This window comes from Pipistrellus kuhlii, unplaced genomic scaffold (genome assembly GCF_014108245.1).
Source record: "Pipistrellus kuhlii isolate mPipKuh1 unplaced genomic scaffold, mPipKuh1.p scaffold_m20_p_2, whole genome shotgun sequence".
NCBI classification, from domain to species: Eukaryota; Metazoa; Chordata; class Mammalia; order Chiroptera; family Vespertilionidae; genus Pipistrellus; species Pipistrellus kuhlii.
In genome coordinates, this window is record NW_023425515.1 from 168653511 (window position 1) to 168674762 (window position 21252).

Below are 21252 nucleotides of genomic sequence, written 5' to 3' on the forward strand. Positions count from 1 at the left end.
AAAACTAACTTTTTGTAAATTTTGTTTTTGGTTTAGTTTTTCTATTGAAACCTTTTTTTTTCTTCTGTTTTTCTTATTTGAGTTCTGGTTCTTATTGAGCTAAGCCTCTAATCCATTTATCTGATTTAGAGCAAAACCAGGATTATTTTGAGGAAAGGATTTCATTTGCCTAAGCCTGTGCTCTGGGGAGGCAGGCCTCCTGTTGAGTTATGTGTCCTAGTCAGTGTCTTCAGTTGTAAGAAGAGGAATTATTCTCTCACCACAGCTTAGCTGCTTATGAAAGCACACAAGTGGCCGAGACCGGTTTGGCTCAGTGGATAGAGCGTCGGCTTGGGGACTGAAGGGTCCCGGGTTCGATTCCGGGCAAGGGCATGTACCTTGGTTGCGGGCATATCCCCAGTAGGGGGTGTGCAAGAGGCAGCTCATCCATGACTCTCTCTCATTGATGTTTCTAACTCTCTATCTCTCTCCCTTCCTCTCTGTACAAAAGCAATAAAATATTAAAAATAAATAAATAAATGAAAGCACGCAAGTGTGGCCTTAGTCAGGGTTGCAGAATGACTCGGGGAGGGACCTGCCTGTACGTGTGACTTTCCTGACTTGGTCATTCATTGTTCGCTGAAGTCTGAGTTCCTCGAAGGCCTTGTTGCCTAGTCTTTTCCATGTAGTTGTTTGGTCTTGAGTGTTCTGTTTTATGTTCATATGAAGCTAGGTCAGCTGAGAACTGCATTCATTGAACCCTTATTTTGATGAAGCCAATCAATCATTGAACCACAATCATTGAACAAAGTTATAAGAAACAATTCTGTGGCACTTCCTGTATTTTCTGTCTACAAATATTTTTGGGGACACAGGGGGATTCCTTCAAGTCTTAGTAACTGATTCTCCGGGTTTATTTGTGGACACTGTAAAGCGTTTATATAAATTCTTTGCATTTAGTTTTAGCTGTGAGAAATCTGGGGGAACAGATCTTTAATCCTTCTCTGGCAAGCACAAAGGCCTTAGGACATCCAGTATGTGTATTTTTGTCCTGGCTGCATTTTATTATTTTTTCTTAAGCTTATTTACTTTTTGGCTCCCTTATTCTTTTTAAAACCTTGTACTTCATACAGTTTGTTTTTAAAGCTACTTCAACTTCATTTTAGAATGAGGCAAGATATAAAGAATTAAAGTATTGACAATTTTTCATTTCTTACAAACATTAATTTGTTTTTTGGATTTTATTTTAGATTTCCTATTTCTTATGTGATCAGATATATCAATTCTTTTTTATTGATTTTTAAATTTATTTTTAGAGAGAGAGGAAGGAAGAGGGAGAGAGAGAAACATCAATGTGAGAGTGAAACACCAATCAGCAGCTTCCTGCACACCCCCTATCGGGGATTGAAGTCACAACCCAGACTGACTGGGAATCAAACCAGCAACCTTTCAGTGCATGGGACGACGCCCAGCCAACTGAGCCACACTAGCCAGGGCAGATCTGTCAATGCTTTGTGATTGTCATGAAGAGAATCATTGACATGGATTTGAGACCCCTTGGCTGCCATATCTTCTTCCCATAGTTAACGTGGCTGATTGCGCAAAAATGGTTCTTAGAGCTTAGAGGAAGCAGAGGTTATTTCTGACCCTTTTACTTTTCCAGGGGTCCGGTTTTGTGGTTTTCTTAGTTTAAGTTTCAAGCCCCACATTTAAACAGGAAGGCAAGTATAAACCAGCAGTGGACTGGTCCACCTAGGCGTCCTGGGAAACACCTGGCTTGAACGTGGTCCTTCACCAAACAGGTGGTCAGTGGGGTTCTGGGACGGAAGTTTAGCTGTGGCTGTGTATGTGGATCTGTTCCCCGAAGCAGGCGTCTGTCCCCGAGGTGTAGGTCCGGGGGAGGACAGCGGCCAGTGTCGGCAGCGGCTTGCCTTCGGTGACGTTTTCTGCTCTCTTTTCTTTTCCAGAGTACGATCGGCTGGGCTTCCTCCTGAAGCTGGACTCGAAACTGTGAGTAGGAGAAAATGCCTGTGGGTGTTGGGTTCCCGGGGGGCCTCAGTCCTCAGTCTGTCAGCAGAGTTTTAGAGTACGTTAGAGTCTGCAGGGGCCTGGGAGGGTGGGAGTGTGGGTGTGCAGGAGGCCTTAGATCTGGCTGGTGCAGGCAGCCACTGAGAGGAGTTTGAGGGACAAAGAGGCCCCCAGAAGGGCTTCTGCTCCCAGGCTGGAGGGGGATTGGATTGCGGCAGGAGTCAGTAGCCTCTCAAAGATGCCCTGCAGCCTGGTCTGCAAAGCCTGCCGAGATCAGGCCTCTGTCTTCCTCCTATTGTTCTCCCACAGGTATTACCCACTCCCCTTTTCCCACCCCCACCCCCATCCCCCGTTTTCCAACACTGCTGCATATGTTTATTACCTGGGCCTGAAACTTTCCTTCCTTGCTTGTCCACTAGGAAAACTCAAAGACTCCCTCCCTTTTATACAAAATTATCTCTTTCTCCATGCTTCCTGTGAATTTCCTACCTCTGTCACCCATTATCTCATTATACTTAATTAACTGTGTAATGATTATTATTTTATTAAGCGCACAGGCTCAGAGCCAGGCAAAGCTCCATTCAAATCCCAGGCTGCCACCTACTCTCCCTGTGATTTGGGACAAGCCGCTTAACCGCTCTGAGTCTGGTTTCTCCTGTCATACGAGGATTTAATTGAAATGAATTGATTCATAGTGGCTTTCACGTAAATGGTACCTAATCCTTCCAGATCCTTCCCTGTTCTTGCCTTCTTGGTCTCCCTAGCGCCTAGCCAGTACTGGTGTATGTTTGTTACATGCTCAGCAAGCACCGTGCACTTGGCTGCGAGGATGGATGACAGGTGGATGATGAGATCAGGAAGCCTCGAAATCAGCTCTGTCCGCTGCTATGTGTGTCTGCGCCCTGCACAGGACCTCTCCTCTCTAATGAGCAATACATGGTTGCAAAACTGCTGGTGCCTTTTCTCTGTCGTTAGTCATCTGAGTATACCTGTGGCCCCTGTCCTGTGTGAGACGAGACACGGGAGATCAGACTGTGTCTCCTTTTCCTCTCTCGCACGAGGCCTTGACCACACCTGCTATGACACATCGAGTCTGGGGCTCCTTGGCTTTCCCACTGAATTGTCTGGCACCTGGCCCTCTTTTCCTGGCATCTGGCTTCTTGGCTCGGGTGCCTCGTACTGTGAGTTCAGCAGCTGTAACGCTCCAGCTCTTATCTGTCACGCAGGCAGCCATGAGGGAAGAATGACCTGCTCTTTATGCCAAGCTAACAGAGAGATGTCAGCTACACCTGGGGGATGGGGCTTGATTATGCTAGAAGCCAGCCTTCCCTTTTTCATTTTATTATTTTAATTTTTGGTTAATCCTCAGCCAAGGATATTTTTCCATTTTTTAGAGAAAGAGTGGAGGGAGGGGGAGATACAGAGAGAGAGAGAGAGAGAGAGAGGGAGAGAGAGAGAGAGAGAGAGAGAGAGAGAGAGAAAGAAATATCAATGTGAAAGAGACACATCGATTGGTTGCCTCTTGCACCAGGACCATGGATCGAGCCTGCAACCGAGGTACGTGCCCTTGACTGGAATAGAAATCGTGGACTGCAGGGTTTGATGCTCCATCCATTGAGCCACTAGCTAGGTCAGTCTTCACTTTAAACAAGTGCTCTGGGCAAAAAAACCCCACAAAAAACCCACAAATAAAGAATAAGGTAATAAGCCAGTGAAATACCACCAGAATAGAAGATGTAGTAATTACTCCTGATGAACAAAAGACGTGCTATGTAGGATACATTAACTACAGGATTTAAACTGCCTTCAAGAGTGCAAGGAGGGGGTTGGGAGGACACTTTGCCCTGCCGTCCTGACTGTTGGATTAGGACGGCAGGGCACAAGTGTCCGCACAGCAGGCTGTGTGTAGCTTTCTGTTGTGTATCAGGCTGGTTCCATAAACCCTTTGGGTCATTTTGGCTTTGTTTGATTTAACTCACAATTGAATGTCCAAGATAGACTTCTCTTTCTTAATTAAGGCTTTCTCAGCCCAGTGCTGTCTGCGAAGAAAGCGCAGATAGGTGGGAAAGGTTTTTACGTGCTCTCAGAAGTTTCCAAGTTACGGGTTCTGTTTTTGAGGGATAGTCCCTTAGCAATATTCAGATGTACCCTTACAGATTCTTTCTCTGCTGTGTTGTGTTGTTTCTCATGTGTAGGAAAAGATTTAAACTCGGATCAGAACTGAGCTGACTTTTGCCCTTGCTGCTAATTTAAAGGCCCTTAGGTAATTCATTTTAGATGTCTGATCCCAGTTTTTCCTTATGGAGAGTAAATGACGATACCTAGTGCTAAGGCTTTATGAAGAATAAAAGAAAGGTCTCTATAAAGTATGAATAAGTGTGCAAATCTAAGAATTTGCTTTCATTTATTTTGATTGGGTTTATTTAGCTTCTTAGGTATAAGAATTCATCTGTCCTGAAAATTTTTCCCGCCATTTCTCTTTAAATATTGCCTCTGCCTCACTCTCTCTCAACTTTTTTTTTTTTTTATTTAAACACGGTTAAAATGTTAGACCTTCTCATTCTAGCCTCCAGGTCGGTTGCATTTCATATGTCCATCTTTGGTCTATTCCACATTAAATTGGAATCCCAAAGGACTCAACGTAAGGATAAACTAGAACTAAGCCTGCACGCCAAGCCAGGACAGCAGGAAAGATTGCCGGAGCGCCGAGAGGACCAGGGCAGTGAGGTAAAAGAACAGGAACACGTGGCATTCGCAGCCAGAGTTCTATCCCTCATGTGATCCATGAAACTCCAAGTTTAAGGTGTTGCAGACTGGCAGGGCCTCCAGATCCTGACAGAAGCAAACGCAAAACCTTTCTGGAAAAAGACATGACTTTCTCACTGATAACTTTTCAAGGAAATGAGACGCTGACAGTAAAAAATAACTAGCACACAAGGAAACCGGGCTCCATTAGTGAGAAGCATGAAAGATAACAGACAGCACAGAGGGCCTCCCAAAGACTTATGACATTGGAGTTACCAGACACAGTTTATAAAGCAATTATAGTTACTATAATTGTACTGTATGTATCATAGTTAAAAAATAAAAGACAAGATTAAACTATATACATGGAATATGGAACTATAAAAGTAAAATATTAGATTTGAAAGAACTTATCAGAATTAACTCAATAGGATTTATTATTATTTTTAATCCTATTTTTTCTTTCTTTTTTCTTTTTTTTTTTTTTTTAGAGAGAGAGGAAGGGAGGAGAGAGAGAGACAGAGACAAAGACGATGTGACAAACATTTCTCAGTTGCCTCCAATATATATACCCTTACCAGGGACTGAACCCGAAACCTGGGTATATGCCCTATCTGCATGACAGAATCCCTTGTGAGCGCCATGAAAATGACCCAGGCTACTTGGGTGCAGTGAGCTGTACAAACCTTGCCTTTTAACTGCAAGCTCTGTTGTTCTGGGAGCAGTGGTTTTTGGAGGTTAGTAACATGAGCTGTGAAGTCAGATATGAATTTTTAAAGCCCAATTCCCTATCTTAGTAGCTGTAATCTTAAGAGAGTTGTTTAACTCCTAAGCCTCAGTCTCCCACTATAAAGTGGGAATAATAGTAATCATACAGTGTTTCCCAAACTCTTGACATATGTGTACCCCTTCTATAATTTTCATAACGCTGAGTACCCCTCATACTCATGAGAATGTAGAATGAGGCGCAGCTAAGCACGGTGCAGTGCATATCCCCACCAAACTCCGGTGCAACGCGTACCCCCACCAAACTCTTCCCGTACCCTTGGGAGTATGCGCATCACACTTTGGGAAACACTGACCCAAGGATGACATTCAACATGTCCTGTACCCTTTTCAGTGTCTGGTAAACTGGGAAGGATATAGATCCACAATGAGACTTGAACCTCAGCTTGCCTCTTGTCCCATTCCCCAGATTTCATTTTCTCACTTACTCAGTAAATATTTCTTGATCACCAGCCGTGAGCAATGAGCAGGTCTTTGTTTGGTTTTTAAATAGGCTGGCTTGGAAGCCTAAGTGGAGTACGAAGAGTTCACAAGGGCTTCTCAGGCGCGGGGGGCACAGTAGAAGGAGCGGTCTCCGTTGCCCAGGGCAGTAGAGAACCTGGTATTTTCAGGGACACCAAGGTTACTATGAAAGCAGCAGGCAGGAGGAACTTTCACTGAAGAAGCTGAGGATGGAAAAGACCAAGGCTTCAGAGAACACAGTGGAAAGTCAGAGTATGGTTCAGGGGGGAGAGAAGTGGGAGAGAGGCCCACAAAGAAGAAGCAGAGAGCAGGGACTTAAGGATGAAGAAACTGACAAGGATATAAGTGAAGGAAAGAGCAAGAATAACCAGGATGCGAGGCTGGTGAGTTGGGTATTGCTGGTCTTTAGGCGCCTCAGAATTAATCTTGTGTCCCCTTGGGGGTGGGCACCCAGGCTGCTCAGTGCACTCAGGGACAGCCCAGTTGGATGATGCCTCCAGGAGGTTCAGGCCTGGTCCCTGGGAGGCTCTGGGTTCTCTGAGAGAGTTCAAAGTTAAGGGACCTGGCTACGGGCTGCTGCCCCAACATTAAGGTGAGCACTTCCTTATTCATTTAACAAATTTCTTTCTTTTTTTTAATATATATTTTTATTGATTTCAGAGAGGAAAGGAGAGGAAGAGAGAGAGAGAGAAATATCAATGATGAGAAAATCATTTATTGGCTGCCTCCTGCACCCCCCTCAACCCCCCACTAGGGATCAAGCCCGCAACCTGGTCATGTGCCCTTGACTGGAATCGAACCTGAGACTTTTCAGTCTTCAGGCTGACATTCTATCGACTGAGCCAAACCAGTTAGGGCTCAACAGATTTCTTGAACAATTGCCATGCATCAGGCCGTCGTCCATGTTCTGAGGCTATACCAGGGAATAAGATGGTTCATAAACAAAGTGTAATAAATAAGTAATGTTCTCACTGTGATGGAAGATGATAAGTGCTATGACAAAGGACAAAGGAATGCTGGAGAAGCAAATGGTAATCAGGGTAAGCCTTACTGAGAAAGTAACATTTGAGCAAAAAAATCAAAGGAAGAGATGGGTTAGCCTGCCATTATCTGGAGGCAGAACCTTCCAGATGGAACCCTGAGGGTATCTCAGTCTCAGTTGTGAAGAGGAATATGACCCCATGAGGCAGGAATGTGCCCGTTAGTCCAGCAGAGAGAAGAGCCATCTGGAGCCATGAAGGAGCCAGACCCTGGTGTCCGGGTGTGCGTTTCCGGAGCTGATGTCAGCCTTCTGGGAGCTGATCTTACTGAGTGGAGGTTTCGTCTGTCTCAGCGGGCAGGGCTCTCTGGTCCGCTGTGACAGTGTGGGGCCTTCCAGTCGCCACGTGGGCAGATGCAGACCTGGGGAAGTTAACGCTCAGACTCACTGCATAAGGGAGTTACATGTGAAGATACAAAGACCTGAAAGCTGAAAACAACATCGTTTAAACCCCCCCTTCCCCCCCAAAAAGCTTGTAAAAACCAAAATTGTGAAAGGCCTACGTACAGAGCAGTAGAGCAGTGCAAGTTTTACCCTAAGCCTCAGGGCCTAAGGCATCCTTTCCTGCTTCCTGAAGAGCCTGCCAAGCTCCCTGCCAAGCTCCCTACGGCTGCACGGGGAAAGTGTTCGTTGAGCAGGTATTGTATGCTAATGCCTTCCTGGGTACTTTCTGTGTTCCTTATGCCTCACACGGCCACTTAGATGATCTCATTCGGTCTCCCGGCTTTATCTCTGGGTTGCTGACTCCCAAATGTATAGTTCAAGCCCAGTCCTCTTTCCCCACACTCCAGACTCACTTATGCAATTGCTTGCTTCACTTGGATGTGTATTAGGCATCTCATACCTAACCCTAGTGGCCCAGCGCACGAAATTCGTGCACATGAAAGGGAATGAATTAGAGGAAACATTTTAATTTTGCTATCTGCCCTTTCTCTATAATAGAAGTGTCAGAGATGAAAGAAAATGAGTAAAGTGTGTATGAAAATCTCCCTCCTGTCAGAGTCTGGGGAGCACTGTGGGACCTAGAGTCAAGTCCCCGCCCACCGCATGCATGTGCTTTGAAAACGCAGGAGGCCCAGACCTGGCCGGCCCCACCCCTGTCAGCCCCCTCCAGGTGGGGGGCACATCCTCAGGTCACCCAGTGCTGTGGCTGGGCTGTGGCCTGAGGTCCCCTGTCAAATCCTGCCCCGCGGGGGAGGGGTGGGGGGTGCAGCATAAGGTCCCCCAGCCTGGCTCTGGGGTTGGGGGGGGCATGGCCTGAGGCCCCTGTCCCAGCACTGGGGTAGAGGGTGTGGCTTAAGATCCTCCAGTGGGAGGAGAATCCAAGATGGCTGCACAGGAAAACACCTAGCCGCAGCCGCACACAACAATTTCAATAAAATACAACTAAAATATAAAATGGACATTACCCAGAACTACAGGAAAGTCAACTGACTGGAAATTCTACAATGAGAAGCAAAGAGAAAACCAGAAGGAAGCGCGGAGGAGCTGTAAAAGCCCAAGGTACGGAGACGCGGCGTGCGGAGAGGACAGCCAGAGAGGAGGGAGGCTGAGTGCCTGGCTGGCGTTCCCTAGCAGGAAGGAGATAAAAGCTCCAACTGCTCTGAACCCCAGTTCTAGGCCAGACCCCGGGGACCCAGGCTCAAACAGACGGAGCTGGGCTGTAAGGCAGAACCCCAGGGGAGCGGCGAAAGGAGGTCCCGGAGGCGCGCACATTGTGCACAGAGAAGGGACAGTTGGCTGTGCTTCGGGATTGCCCTGGCGGGAAGGAGACAGGGGCTCCAGACTGCTCTGAATGTCACCTCCAACTCCACTTCCAACTGAACTGAACCCAATACCGAGCTCATTGGGGGAGAGCCTACACTGTTTGGTAGCAGGCGAAAAACGAGGGCACCTTTCTCTCAGAGGTGCTTGCAATGAGTACTGAAGGACCCTAAGACTCAGGAGCTGCATAGGGCGGGGCTGACGGAAGCCAAAGCTGTAGGCTCCACCCTGAAACCCCGCCCCATCAGGGAAGCTGCGAAAATGCCGAGACAAAATAGATCACAAATGAAAGAAATGGAGGACAAAAAGCGGCTGGATATAAAGTTCAAATCTACGCTTATAATGTTTTTCAAGAATTTCCTAGAAAAATCAATAAGACCTATGAGGATATGAAAAGGAGTCAACTAGAATTAATAAGGAATCAACAAGAAATGATAAGGGATCAACAAGAAATAAAGAATACATTGTCTGAAATAAAAAAACATTATACAGAGACCTAAAAACAGAATGGAAGATTGCAAGAATCAAGTCAAAGATTTGGAACATAAAGAGCCAGAAGACACTCCTCCACAGAAGCTAGAAGGCAAGAGAATCCAGAAAATTGAAGATAATGTAAGAAACCTCTGGGACAACTTCAAGCGAACCAACATTAGAATTATGGGGGTCCCAGAAGATGAGAGAGAGCAAGATATTGAAAACATACTGAAAGAAATAGTGACAGAAAACTTACCCCACCTGGTGAAAGAATTAGACTTACAAGTCCAGGAAGCGCACAGAACTCCAAACAAAAGGAATCCAAAAAGGACCACACCAAGACAAACCATAATTAAAATTCCAAGAGCAAAAGACAAAGAGAGAATATTAAAAGCAGCAAGAGCAAAGCAGGTAGTTACCTATAAAGGAGCACCTATATGATTGTCAGCTGATTTCTCAACAGAAACCATGCAGGCCAGATGGGAATAGCAAGAAATATTCAAGGTGATGAATAGTAAGAACCTACAGCCAAAGATAATCTATCCAGCAAAGCTATCACTCAGAATCGAAGGCCAGATAAAGAGCTTCACTAATAAAAAAAAGCTAAAGGAGTTCATCACCACCAAACCAGAATTATATGAATTGCTGAAGGGGGTTCTTTCAGAAGAGAAAGTAAATAAAGATAAAAATGATGAACAACAGATACGTAACTATCAACAAGTGAATCTAAAAACCAAGGAAATTTAAAAAAAAATCTGATGAACAATATTAACTGTTGAATATAATAGAATCAGAGGTATGAAAGGGGAGTGAAATGACGATTCTTGGGGAAAAAGGGAGTGGGGGATGTGGGAAGAGACTGAACATAAACTGTGCACCTATGGATGAGGACAATGGGGGTTGGGGAAAGAGCAGAGGGTTGGGTGGGAACCTGGTGGAGGAGAGCAATGTGGGGGGAGGAACATTTGTAATAATATGAACAATAAAAATTTATTAAAAAAAAAAAAAAAGATCTTCCAGTGGCACCAGGCGTGGGGCATGGGGTGTGGCCTAAACCCCCCCCCCCCCCCCAGTCAAGCCCTTCCAGGCAAGGGGTGTGGCCTGAGATCCCTGTCAAACCCCATTGGCAGGGGGCACAGCCTGAGGTCCCTCGCCCTGGCCAGGTGCCATGCAGCCTCAGGTCTCTGCTCTCCGATGGTGATGTTATGGCGTCGGGGCTAATTTGCATATTCCTCTATTATATAAATTGATGTCCAAAATTCAACTCCGGATTTACACTGCCTGCCTCCTAGAATCTTTCCTACCCCAGTAAATGGCAATTTCATCCTTCTTATTTCTAAAAGATCTTAATAGCCCTGGCTGGTGTTGCTCAGTGATTAGAGCGTTGGCCTGCACACAGGGGAGTTGTCGGTTCGATTCCCGGTCAGGGCACATGCCCAGGTTACATAGTGGAATCACTTGAGAAGCTTATAAATTTATTGATGCCTTCATCTCCACCGAGAACAGTGGTGGGAAACATCTGGCCGGCCGTATACAGCTGCAATTTCATTTCGTTTGGCTCTGCCACGGCTTTAGGGGTGAATTAATGAAATGTTTGGCTAAATATAGCAGGCTAATTTTTAAGTTGATAATGTTGTTTGGCCTGCAAATGATGTTATAAATATCCAAATGGCCCTTGGCAGAAAAAAGGTTCCCCACCCCTGTCCCAGAGATTGTAAAGTCTTTGGGTTGAGGTGTAGCCTGGGCATTGAGTTTTGTAAGCTCCCCAGGTAAGGCTGATATGCGGTTGAGAACCACTGCTCTTAAAATTCCCTTTCCCGTCTGAGGAACTCTCCACTTTCCCAGGTGATTGATACTGAGAATAAACTCACCTTTGAGATAAGGCCCCTGCCTACACGTAGGAGTATGTCTATATAGTGTTTCTCTACACAGGACCTCATCACCCAGAGATTCTGATTTAGTTGATGAGAAATCCAACTCGAGCCCTAACCTGTTTGGCTCAGTGGATAGAGCATCGGCCTGTGGACTGAAAGGTCCCAGGTTCAATTTCTGTCAAGGGCATGTACCTTAGCTGCGGGCACATTCCCAGTAGGAGGTGTGCAGGAAGCAGCTGATGGATGTTTCTCTCTCATCAATGTTTCTAACTCTCTATCCTTCTCCCTTCCTCTCTGTAAAAAAATCAATAAAATATATTTAAAGAAAAGAAATCCAACTCAAGTACCTAATGTTTGAAAGTTCCCCCAGGTACACCATACACAAAAATAAACCCAAAATGGATACAGGACTTAAACATAAGATGGGAAACCATAAAAATACTAGAGGCATCCACAGGCAGCAAAATCTCAGACATATGCCAAAAAGAACAACTTCACTGATACTGTCCCTAGGGCAATGGAAGAGAAAGTAAGCAAATGGGACTATATAAAAATAAAAAGCTTTTTTACAGCAAAAGAAACCATCAACAAAACAATAAGAAAGCCCACTGTATGGGAGAACATATTTGCAAATGTTATCACTGATAAAGATTTAATTTCCAACATTTACAGACAGCTATACAACTTAATAAAAGGAAGATAAATGATCCAATTAAAAAATGGGCTATGGACCTAAATAGAATATTTTCAAAAGAAAACAGAAGGAAGGCCAAGAAAGAAGGAAGGCATATGAAAAAAAGTCACTAATTATCCGAGAGATGCAAATCAAAATGACAATGCGGTATCATCTCACACCTGTCAGAACGGCTATCATCAACAAATCAACAAACGACAAGTGTTGGCGAGGCTGCAGAGAAAAAGGAACCCTCATGCACTGCTGGTGGGAATGCAGACTGGTGCAACCGCTGTGAAGAACAGTATGGAGTTTCCTCAAAAACTGAAAATGGAACTCCCATTTGACCCAGTAATCCCACTCCTAGGAATATATCCCAAGAAACTAGAAACACCAATCAGAAAGGATATATGCACCCCTATGTTCATAGCAGCACAATCTACAATAGCCAGAATTTGGAAACAGCCTAGGTGCCCGTCAGCAGGTGATTGGATCAAAAAACCATGGTACATCTACACAATGGAATACTATGCTGTCATAAAAAAGAAGAAAATCTTATCATTTGCAGCAACCTGGATGGAATTGGAGAACATTATGCTGAGTGAAGTAACCCAGTCAATGAAAGAAAAACACTACATGATCTCACTCATTTATGGGTAATAAAGAACATTATAAACTGACGAACAAAAAGATAGATACAGAGACAGTAAAACAATAAAAAGACAGTCAAATTACAGCAGGGAGGGTGGGGAGATATGAGGGAGATAGGAGATCAACCGAACGATTTGTATGCATGCATATAAGCATAACCAGTGGTCGCAAAACTCTGGGGAGGGAGGGCATGTATAGGAGTGGGGGGGGGCAATGGTAAGATATGTGCACATATAATACCTTAATAAAAAAATAAAGTAAAATATAAAAAATTTTTAAAAAGCCGAAACCAGTTTGGCTCAGTGGATAGAGCGTTGGCCTGCGGACTGAAAGGTCCCAGGTTCGATTCCGGTCAAGGGCATGTACATTGGTTGCGGGCACATCCCCGGTGGGGGATGTGCAGGAGGCAGCTGGTCGATGTATCTCTCGCATTGATGTTTCTAGTTCTCTATCCCTCTCCCTTCCCCTCTGTGAAAAATCAATAAAATTTTTTTTTTTTTAAGTTTAAGTTTAAAAATTTTGGCTCTCAAAAGAAATTAAAAAAAAAAAAAAAGTTCCCCCAGGGTGATTCTAACGTGCCGGGGTTTAGAATCATTGGGGGTATAGCCTTCAAGCCTATTGTCATACTTATATCTGAATATAGCATAGCAACTATTGCAGAATGTAATAGTAGTTTTGATAGTGGGATTGTGGTTACTTATTTTCTTTTGAGTTTACATTTTCTTTGTCCTTATATACCTTTGAGTGGAAAAAATATTTGGATGCACCCTTTTTCTGTATTTTTTTTTTCATGATTTCATTATCTCTTGGTCTTATACTATTTTTAAAAAAAATCCATTTTATATTAAGTTTTGACTACCAGCCCTTTTTTTAGTGTTGTTTTTTTTTTAAATGGTCTTTTAACATGTAAATCAGCTTGAAGAGTTTCCTGTACATTTTATTGGCCTTTTCTTATCTACAATTGAAATGCATGTTTATGTAGAGATTTTATATTTATTTTTTCTGTGTTGTCAAAGTTCTAAGAAGCTGGAGGGTGAAACTAGTACATCTGAGGAATGGATAGACCAAATCATGCAGAGCTGTGGTGACAATAGTAATCGTGAGGGCGGAAGATGCCACTGGAGTGTGTTAAGCAGGTGAGAAACCATCAGTTTTGACCGATAGGGAAATTACTTGAGCTGTGAGACGGTAGAAGGATTGGAGAGGAGCAGAAGAGGAAAGGAAAATAGTACCTGAGAGGCTGTCATAGAAGTCAAGAGCAGAAATCAGTAGGAAAAAAATGCAACAAAACTAAAAAGCTGATTTTTTTGAAATATTAATAGAATTGAAAAACCTCTTGCTGGGTTAACCAAGGGGGAAAAAAAATAGAACGATACAAATTACTGATATCAGAAATGAAAAAGAGATCATCATTACCGATCCCATGGATCAGTATGTTATGAACAACTTCGTGCCTACAAATAGTAAAGGAATATTATGAATAACTTTATGCCTACAAATTTTATAACCTATATGCAATGGACCAATTTCTTAGAAGACACAAACTTATCAAAATTCACACGGGAAGAAATAAATCATCTGAATAGGTCTCTCTATTAAAGAAATTGAATCCATAATTAATAACCTTCCAAAACAGAAAACATTAGGCTCAGCTGGTTTCACTGGTGAATTCTGTCAAACATTTAAGGAAAAGATGGTAGCAGTTCTCTACAGCCTGTTCCAGAAAATGTAAGCAAAGGGAACACTTCCTCACTTGTTCTGTAAAGCCTGCATTACTTTAAAACCAAAACCAGAGAAAGAAATGTAAGAGAAGAAAACCACAGATTAATACCTCTCATGAACATCATGTAAAAATCCTCAATAAAATATTAGCATATTGAACACAACAATGTATAAAAGGAGTCACACACCACAGCTAAATGGGATTTGTTTCAGATACACCAATTACAATAGAAATGCAGTAATTATAAAATCAATTGCTATATTCCATCACATCCACAAGGCTAAAAAAGAAAAATCATTTGATTATATCTATAAGTTACAGAATAAGCATTGATACAGGCCACATCCAATTGTTTTGTTTTGTTTTGTTTTAGGAAAAACTCTCAGAAAACTAGGAAAGAGAGAAACTTTCTCACTTTGATAAAGATCACCTACAAAAATCTATAGTTAAAATTACCCTTAATGATGAGAAACTAGATGCTTTTCCCTAAAACTGGAAAAGACAAGCTTGTTCACTTTCACCATTCCTATTCAACATTATATTGAAAGCTCTAATTCAATCATATAATAAAAGAAAGAAAAGGTATAGAGATTAGGAAGGTAGAAATAAAATTGTCTTTGTTCACAGGCATGTCTATGTAGGAAATCCTAGAGAATTGGGGTTTTGTGGAACTAATTAGCAATTATAGCAAGATCGCAGGATATAAGGTTAATATACAAAAGTCAGTTGCTTTTCTACATACTAGCAAGTAAAGAATTGGAATTTGAAATTAAAAACACAATATTAGCCCTAGCCAGTTTGGCTCAGTGGATAGAACATCAGCCTGTGGACTGAAGGGTCCTGAGTTTCATTCCAGGCAAGGGCACATGCCCAGGTTGCAGGCTTAATCCCCAGTTGGGGGCAGGCAGGAGGCAGCTGATCAGTGATTCTCTCTCATCACTGATGTGTCTTTCTCTCCCTCTCTGAAATCAATGAAAATATATTTAAAAACAAAACACAATATTATTTACATGAACATACACAAAGAAATACTTAGGTATAAATCTGACAAAATACACTTACATATATATGGAAAACTACAAAACTCTAATGAAAGATTAAAAAAAAAAAAACACCCACTAGATAAATGGAGATGTATTCTATGTTCATGGATTAGAAGACTCGATATTGTTGAAATGTCAGTTCTTCTGAACATGATCTGTAGATTCAACATAATTGGTGAATTATGTGTTAGAGTGCACCACAGAGTCGCAGATTCATCTCCTGGTCAGAGGCATGTACCTCGGTTGCATGGATTGAATGGCCCTGGTTGTGGTGTGTGCATTAGGCAAGCAATTGATCTGTCTCTCTCACATCAACATTTTTTTCCCCTCTCTCCCCTCCTCCTCTTTCTCTCCCTCTCCCCTCCCCATCTTCCCTTGCACTCCCTCTAAAGATCAATGGAGAAAATATCCTTGGATGAGGACAACAATAGCAACATTGAAAACCCCAGCGAGTTATTTAGTTGATAGCAACAAACTTTATTTTTTAATTTTATTTTTTAAAATTATTTTTTATTAAATTATTATCTTTGTACATATACCATTGCCCCCCCCCATATATGCCCTTCCTCCCAAGAGTTTTTTTTTTCATAATTCCATTTATTTATTTATTTTTTAAATATATTTTATTGATTTTTTTTTCTCCTCTCCCTCCCTCCCACACATCCCCTCCCTCCCCAGAGTTTTGTGTCCATTGGTTGTACTTATATGCATGTATATAAGTCCTTCAGTTGATCTCTTATCTCCCCCAGATCTCCCTAACCCCCTGCTGTAATTTGATAGCCTGCTTGTTGCTTTACTGTCTCTATATCTATCTTTTGGTTCTTCAGCTTATAATGTTCTTTAGCATCCATAAATAAGTGAGGTCATATGGTGTTTCTCTTTCATTGACTGGCTTGTTTCACTCAGCATGATGTTCTCCAATTCCATCCAGGTTGCTGCAAATGATGAGAATTTCTTTTTTATGGCAGCATAATATTTCATTGTGTAGATGTACTATAGTTTTTGGATCCAATCATCTGCTGATGGGCATCTAGGCTGTTTCCAAATCCTAGCTATTGTAAATTGTGCTGCTATGAACATAGGGGTGTATATATCCTTTCTGATTGGTGTTTCTAGCTTCTTGGGATATATTCCTACTGGGTTAAATAGGAGTTCCATTTTCAATTTTTTGAGGAAGCTCCATAGTTTACTAGAGGCCTGGTGCATGAAATTCATGCTCAGGAAGGGTACCTAGGCCTGGCCTGCAATCAGGGCCAATCTTCCGCAGCTGCCAGCAGCAGGCCCCACCCCCCTGTTGGCAGCCCTCTGTGCACTGCCTTGGCCTGGCACCACCCACTTTCGCCGCCACCCACCCTCAGTTTCCCCATTCCCCGTCAGGCAATCAGAGCCTGCTGGCAGTGGGGAGGGACCGAGAGGTTGGCTGGCAGGCCCGTGATTGGGGCCTGAGGGCTGGGGGCAGCTCCTGCGTTGAGCATTTACCCCCTGGTGGTCAGTGCACATCATAGCAACGGGTCATTTCACTGTCAGGTCGATTTGCATATTACACTTTTATTATATAGGATATGGAAAGGCAAAAGACCCAAAATAACCTGTGTAATGCTAACAAAGAACGAAGTTGAGGGACCGAAGCTACATGACTTCAGACTTACAATAATGCTACAGTAATCAAGTATTCTGTTCCATGCTATTGGTAATAGAATAGAGAGCATAGAAGTAGACATACACAAATATACAGATGCTCCTCGACTTATTGTTGAAAATATTGTTAAGTCGAAAGTGTATGTAATATACCTAACCTACCAAACATCATAGTTTAGCCTAACCTATCTTAAACATGCTCAGAACACAATATCCCCAAAATGCTGGCAGCATAGTACATCGCGGAGTATCAGTTATTTACCATTGCAGTCACCTGTCTGCCTGGGAGACACAGCTTGCTGCTGCTGCCCAGCATAAGAGCGAGTGTCATACATTATGGCTAGCCTACAGCTGACATCATACTCAGTGGTGAAAAACTGGAAATTTTTTCCTCTACAGTCAGGAAAAAGATAAGGATGCTCACTCTTTCTTATTCATCTAGTACTGAAAGTCCTAGTCAAAGTAATTGGGCAAGAAAAAAAGAAATAAAAGGCACCCAAATCCAAAACAAAGTAAGACTGTCAGTAGTTGCAGATAACAAGATATAAAAAAAACCCTTAAAAACCCACCGTAAAACTGTTAGAAGTATTAAACAGATTTAGTAAAGTTGCAGGATACAAAATCAATACGCAAAAACCAGTTGCATTTCTATACACAAATAATGAACTGTAAGAAATTAAGAAAATAGCCCATCCTATTTACAATTTGCATCAAAGAGAATAAAATACCTAGGAATAAGTTTAAGGAGGCAAAAGACCCAGACACTAAAAACCATAAGACATCCATGAAAGAAACTGAAGAGGACACAACTAAATGGAAAAATACGCATCTCACGGATTGGAAGAATATTGTTAAAATGTCCATACTCCTGAAAGTGATCTACAGACTGAATGCAGTCCCTATAAAAAAATTCCCATTTGCAATTTTATAGTTTAGACATGGAACAACACATCTTTCAACCATGCCCTCTGGGTCTAAGGGCTATACTGTCTCAGAGGATTATTGTAAAGCTAAATTAGATAATTAGGTCAACTGTCTGGCACATGGTTTATGCTCAATAAATCTTAGTTTCTTTGCTCTTTTCAGTACCACCCAGAAAGAGGATGTGTCTTAATTTTCAAAGAAATGAGATTGAATTGGAGTGGTCACAACAATTTTCTCTCTGGCGGAGAGTCTGTGAGAATTGCCTACAGAGCTCAGGCTAAGCAAGAGCTTACTGGATGGAAGAGCATGCTAACCCGTCAAAATGAAACACTTTGCAAGACCTGGAGATGAAGTTAAACTGCAGTCATCACTGAATCAGACAGTAGAGGGGCCTGGTATGTTGAAAAGATGTTGCTGTGCCCAGTCCCCAGAGATGGAAAGCAGGGCCTCCAGTGCTGAGAAATACCACAAATTCCAGATGGCTCAGATCAAGTAGTTCCTCTTAAAGTGATGGAAGAAACATGAGCGCGTTGTCGAGTTTATCGCTGATCACTGTGAGGCAGAAACTGTATAGAAGCCCACGTCTGCTCTGGAGTTCGCAAAGAGAAGCTGTATAAAAGCCCACATCTGCTCTGGAGTTCATAATTCTACTCATGATACCTCAGGGTGGGATTGACAGCACCCCGAATGTGAGTGAACGAAGAGACTCATGGTATTACAAGAGCTAGCAGACCTGTAACAATGGGGCCATGTAACAGTGGAGGGGAGAGGGAGTCAGAGGAGTTAAAATTGTCCTTAAGAAGAAAAGTTTCCATGTTGGAGCTTAAAAGGATCTATGGCAGTATTACCTTTTCTTACATGAAAGCTATTTCAGAAAGTAAGTTAAAATAAATACTTACTAACAGAATAAACTTACTAAATCTAACGTAAGCAGCTTTTTTCATTTCTGAAGTAACGTCGTTGCCCCAGAGACAACCCTCTGGTTAACGGAGAAAAGCATCTTCATAAGGAAGGTGAGAGGGGACAGACCTGCAGAAGCAGAGGGAGGTGAGGTCTGTGCTGAGGCTTCTTATCTGTGTTCTTGCCAGCCCTCCCAGCACATAATGTTGGCGACCTTGAAGTTGCTATATTTGCTTGAAAGGAAACTGATTTTTATTAACTATTATTTGCCAGGCAGTGTGAATGGTATCTTACTTACATGGTCTTACTTCACACTCACAATCAGTTTCTTGACCTTCACGTCAGTAAACTAGCACATAGAAGAGGGAGCGTGCATAGTAGGGAGCTGATCGGAGTTCAGTCCTCTTTGAGAGGATCATAGGAATTAGACTCTTGGACACAAGATGCTCATCACTGATCTATAGAGTCCTCAGGAATAACTGTTGAAGTTCCTTCTCCATTTTCCTCACTGTTACCACCTTTCCCCCATACTTCTTGTCAGCTAACTTTCAAGTCAAGTTAATTAACCAGTTGGGTTTAGTCTAAGGAACATTTTGTTGGGTACTTATGCTTCATGGTCTAGGACAGTGGTTCCCAACATGGGGCACACTCTCCACAGGGGGTCAATTTGATTTTAAGGGGTCAATTCGAGAATGAGTTACTAACAGTGAATTTTTTTGCATTTCTTATGGCTCTAGGAGCCTCATATACAATATACTAGAGGCCCAGTGCACAAAATTCGTGCAGGGGGGAGTGTCCTCAGCCCAGCCTGCACCCTCTCCAAAGTGGGACCCCTTGAGGGATGTCCAACTGCCCGTTTAGGTCCAATCCCCATCCTCTCACAATCCAGGACGGCTGGATTGAGGCAGGATACAGATCCAAGCAGAGTCACTCTGTTGCCTCTACATTTGTTGAGTGAGTGAGTGAGTGAATGAATGAATGAATGAGAGGAAAACAGGGATGGAGGTGGGAGAGAAAGAGAGTGTGTGGAGACAATTGGGCAAGCTGAAGGCAGAAGTCAGCTCTAGGTAAGATGGGGTCCCCAGGCAGAAAGGGCTGTTTCTGCTCAGGAAGGGGAGTAATCATGAAAAGTTTCCTAAAGGAAGCGGTGCTTAAACTGAATATTGCAAGATGCACAGGTAATCACAGGGAAAGGCAGGATGAGCGGAGATAAGACCAACCCTTCTTTTGTATCAAGTCCTTTCCCCTCACTATGCAAAGGCATTTTTCCTCCAGCTGTCCCACCTCGACTACTCATGAGCTTTTCTCTTATTCTAAGCAGCTTATCAACATGCTAAAATATTTCCTTCTCTCCTCCAGCTAATTGCCCCATTTCTCTGTCCTTATAGCAAAACTCCAGTTTTCATTCCATGTTGCCAGTTCTTCCATTTCTCTTAAATCCAATGAAAGTAGCATTTTGTCCCCTAGCCCTCACCCCTCCAGGGAAACAGCTCCTGTCAAGGTCAGGAGTAATCTCGTGTTGCCAAATCCAGCTGCCAGTCCCGGGCCACACCTGGCATGCCCCTGTGTTTGGCACAGCTGGTCCCTCTGTCCTTGAGATACTTCCTTCCCTTGGCAACAGAGCCATCACCCTCTCTCCTCTTGCAGTGCTACTCTTTGTCTCCCAAATGTTGAGCCCCACAACGCACGCTTCCACTGGAAATCACTGCGCGACTCTCCCTGATGACAGAACCCAAACTGGCGCCAAGCGTTCAGAGCCTGGCTGCCTGCCGCCGCCACCTCATCTCTCACAGTGCGTGTGTGCTGCCACCCTCCGCGTGAGCTTTCTCACCACATCCCCCCTAACGTCCCTGGGAACCGAGCGGTTCTCATTGGCAGATGAGGAAGCTGAGAGCCCGATTTTCCGCCACTTGCCCCAGGCCACGCAGCTTGCCAGTGTCCTCTGAGAACGGGTCTGATTCCAGATCCTACGCGTCTTATTTATGAGGAGTGGAAAATAACTGACCTTGCCTGGAGGGTAGAAAGTTGCTACTCCCTCCCCCTCCTGGACCTGAAGGCCAAATCAACAGTCTGGGTTAGTCAAGGCTAAGATAGCAGAACAAACCAAGAAGGGAGATTAGGCCGTCTGGCCGATACATGCAACCACAAGGTTAAGCGATATAGAAACTAATCAGCGTCAGCCCCGTGGACCTCCACCCCCCTTGTTGGGAATGTGCTTGTTTGAAGAGTGCTTAAAAAGGGGACTGCTTTGTAACGGCTGCTGCTGCTCCTGGCCCACGCCGTTGCCGCGGCGGCAGCCCAGATTCGAATCTGCAGTAAAGTTTGTTGTTTGACTCCGCAATTGGCTAGTTGGAGTTATTTCCCAGGTAGGGGTCTCTGCCTCTTGGGTGGTCTCGTCTCCATTTAACAATTTATAACCCAATGCTTGGCCTGACTCCTCCGACGTGGTGCCTGTGAGTGCAGCAGCGGAGGGAAGTCTGGTTCCGTCTCTCAGATCCCAGCCTGTCCATCTGGATTTCCTCTTGAGGGTGCAGGGGTTCATACTCTTC

General features: G+C 43.5%; 1 protein-coding gene across 7 annotated transcripts in view; it reads left to right on the forward strand.

Moving 5' to 3' along the window:
* ST3GAL3 (ST3 beta-galactoside alpha-2,3-sialyltransferase 3) overlaps positions 1-21252 on the forward strand; it is a 169386-nt gene that overhangs the window by 69096 nt on the left and 79038 nt on the right. For 4 of the 7 annotated variants that reach the window (XM_045584728.1, XM_036446512.2, XM_036446513.2 and 1 more), the window contains one exon: positions 1947-1989. In XM_045584728.1, the coding sequence (XP_045440684.1) occupies positions 1947-1989 (43 nt within the window). Of the gene's footprint in view, positions 1-1946; positions 1990-6357; positions 6384-13491; positions 13612-21252 lie in introns of those variants that run through there. The other 3 variants (XM_045584725.1, XM_045584726.1, XM_045584727.1) reach the window with 2 other exon arrangements.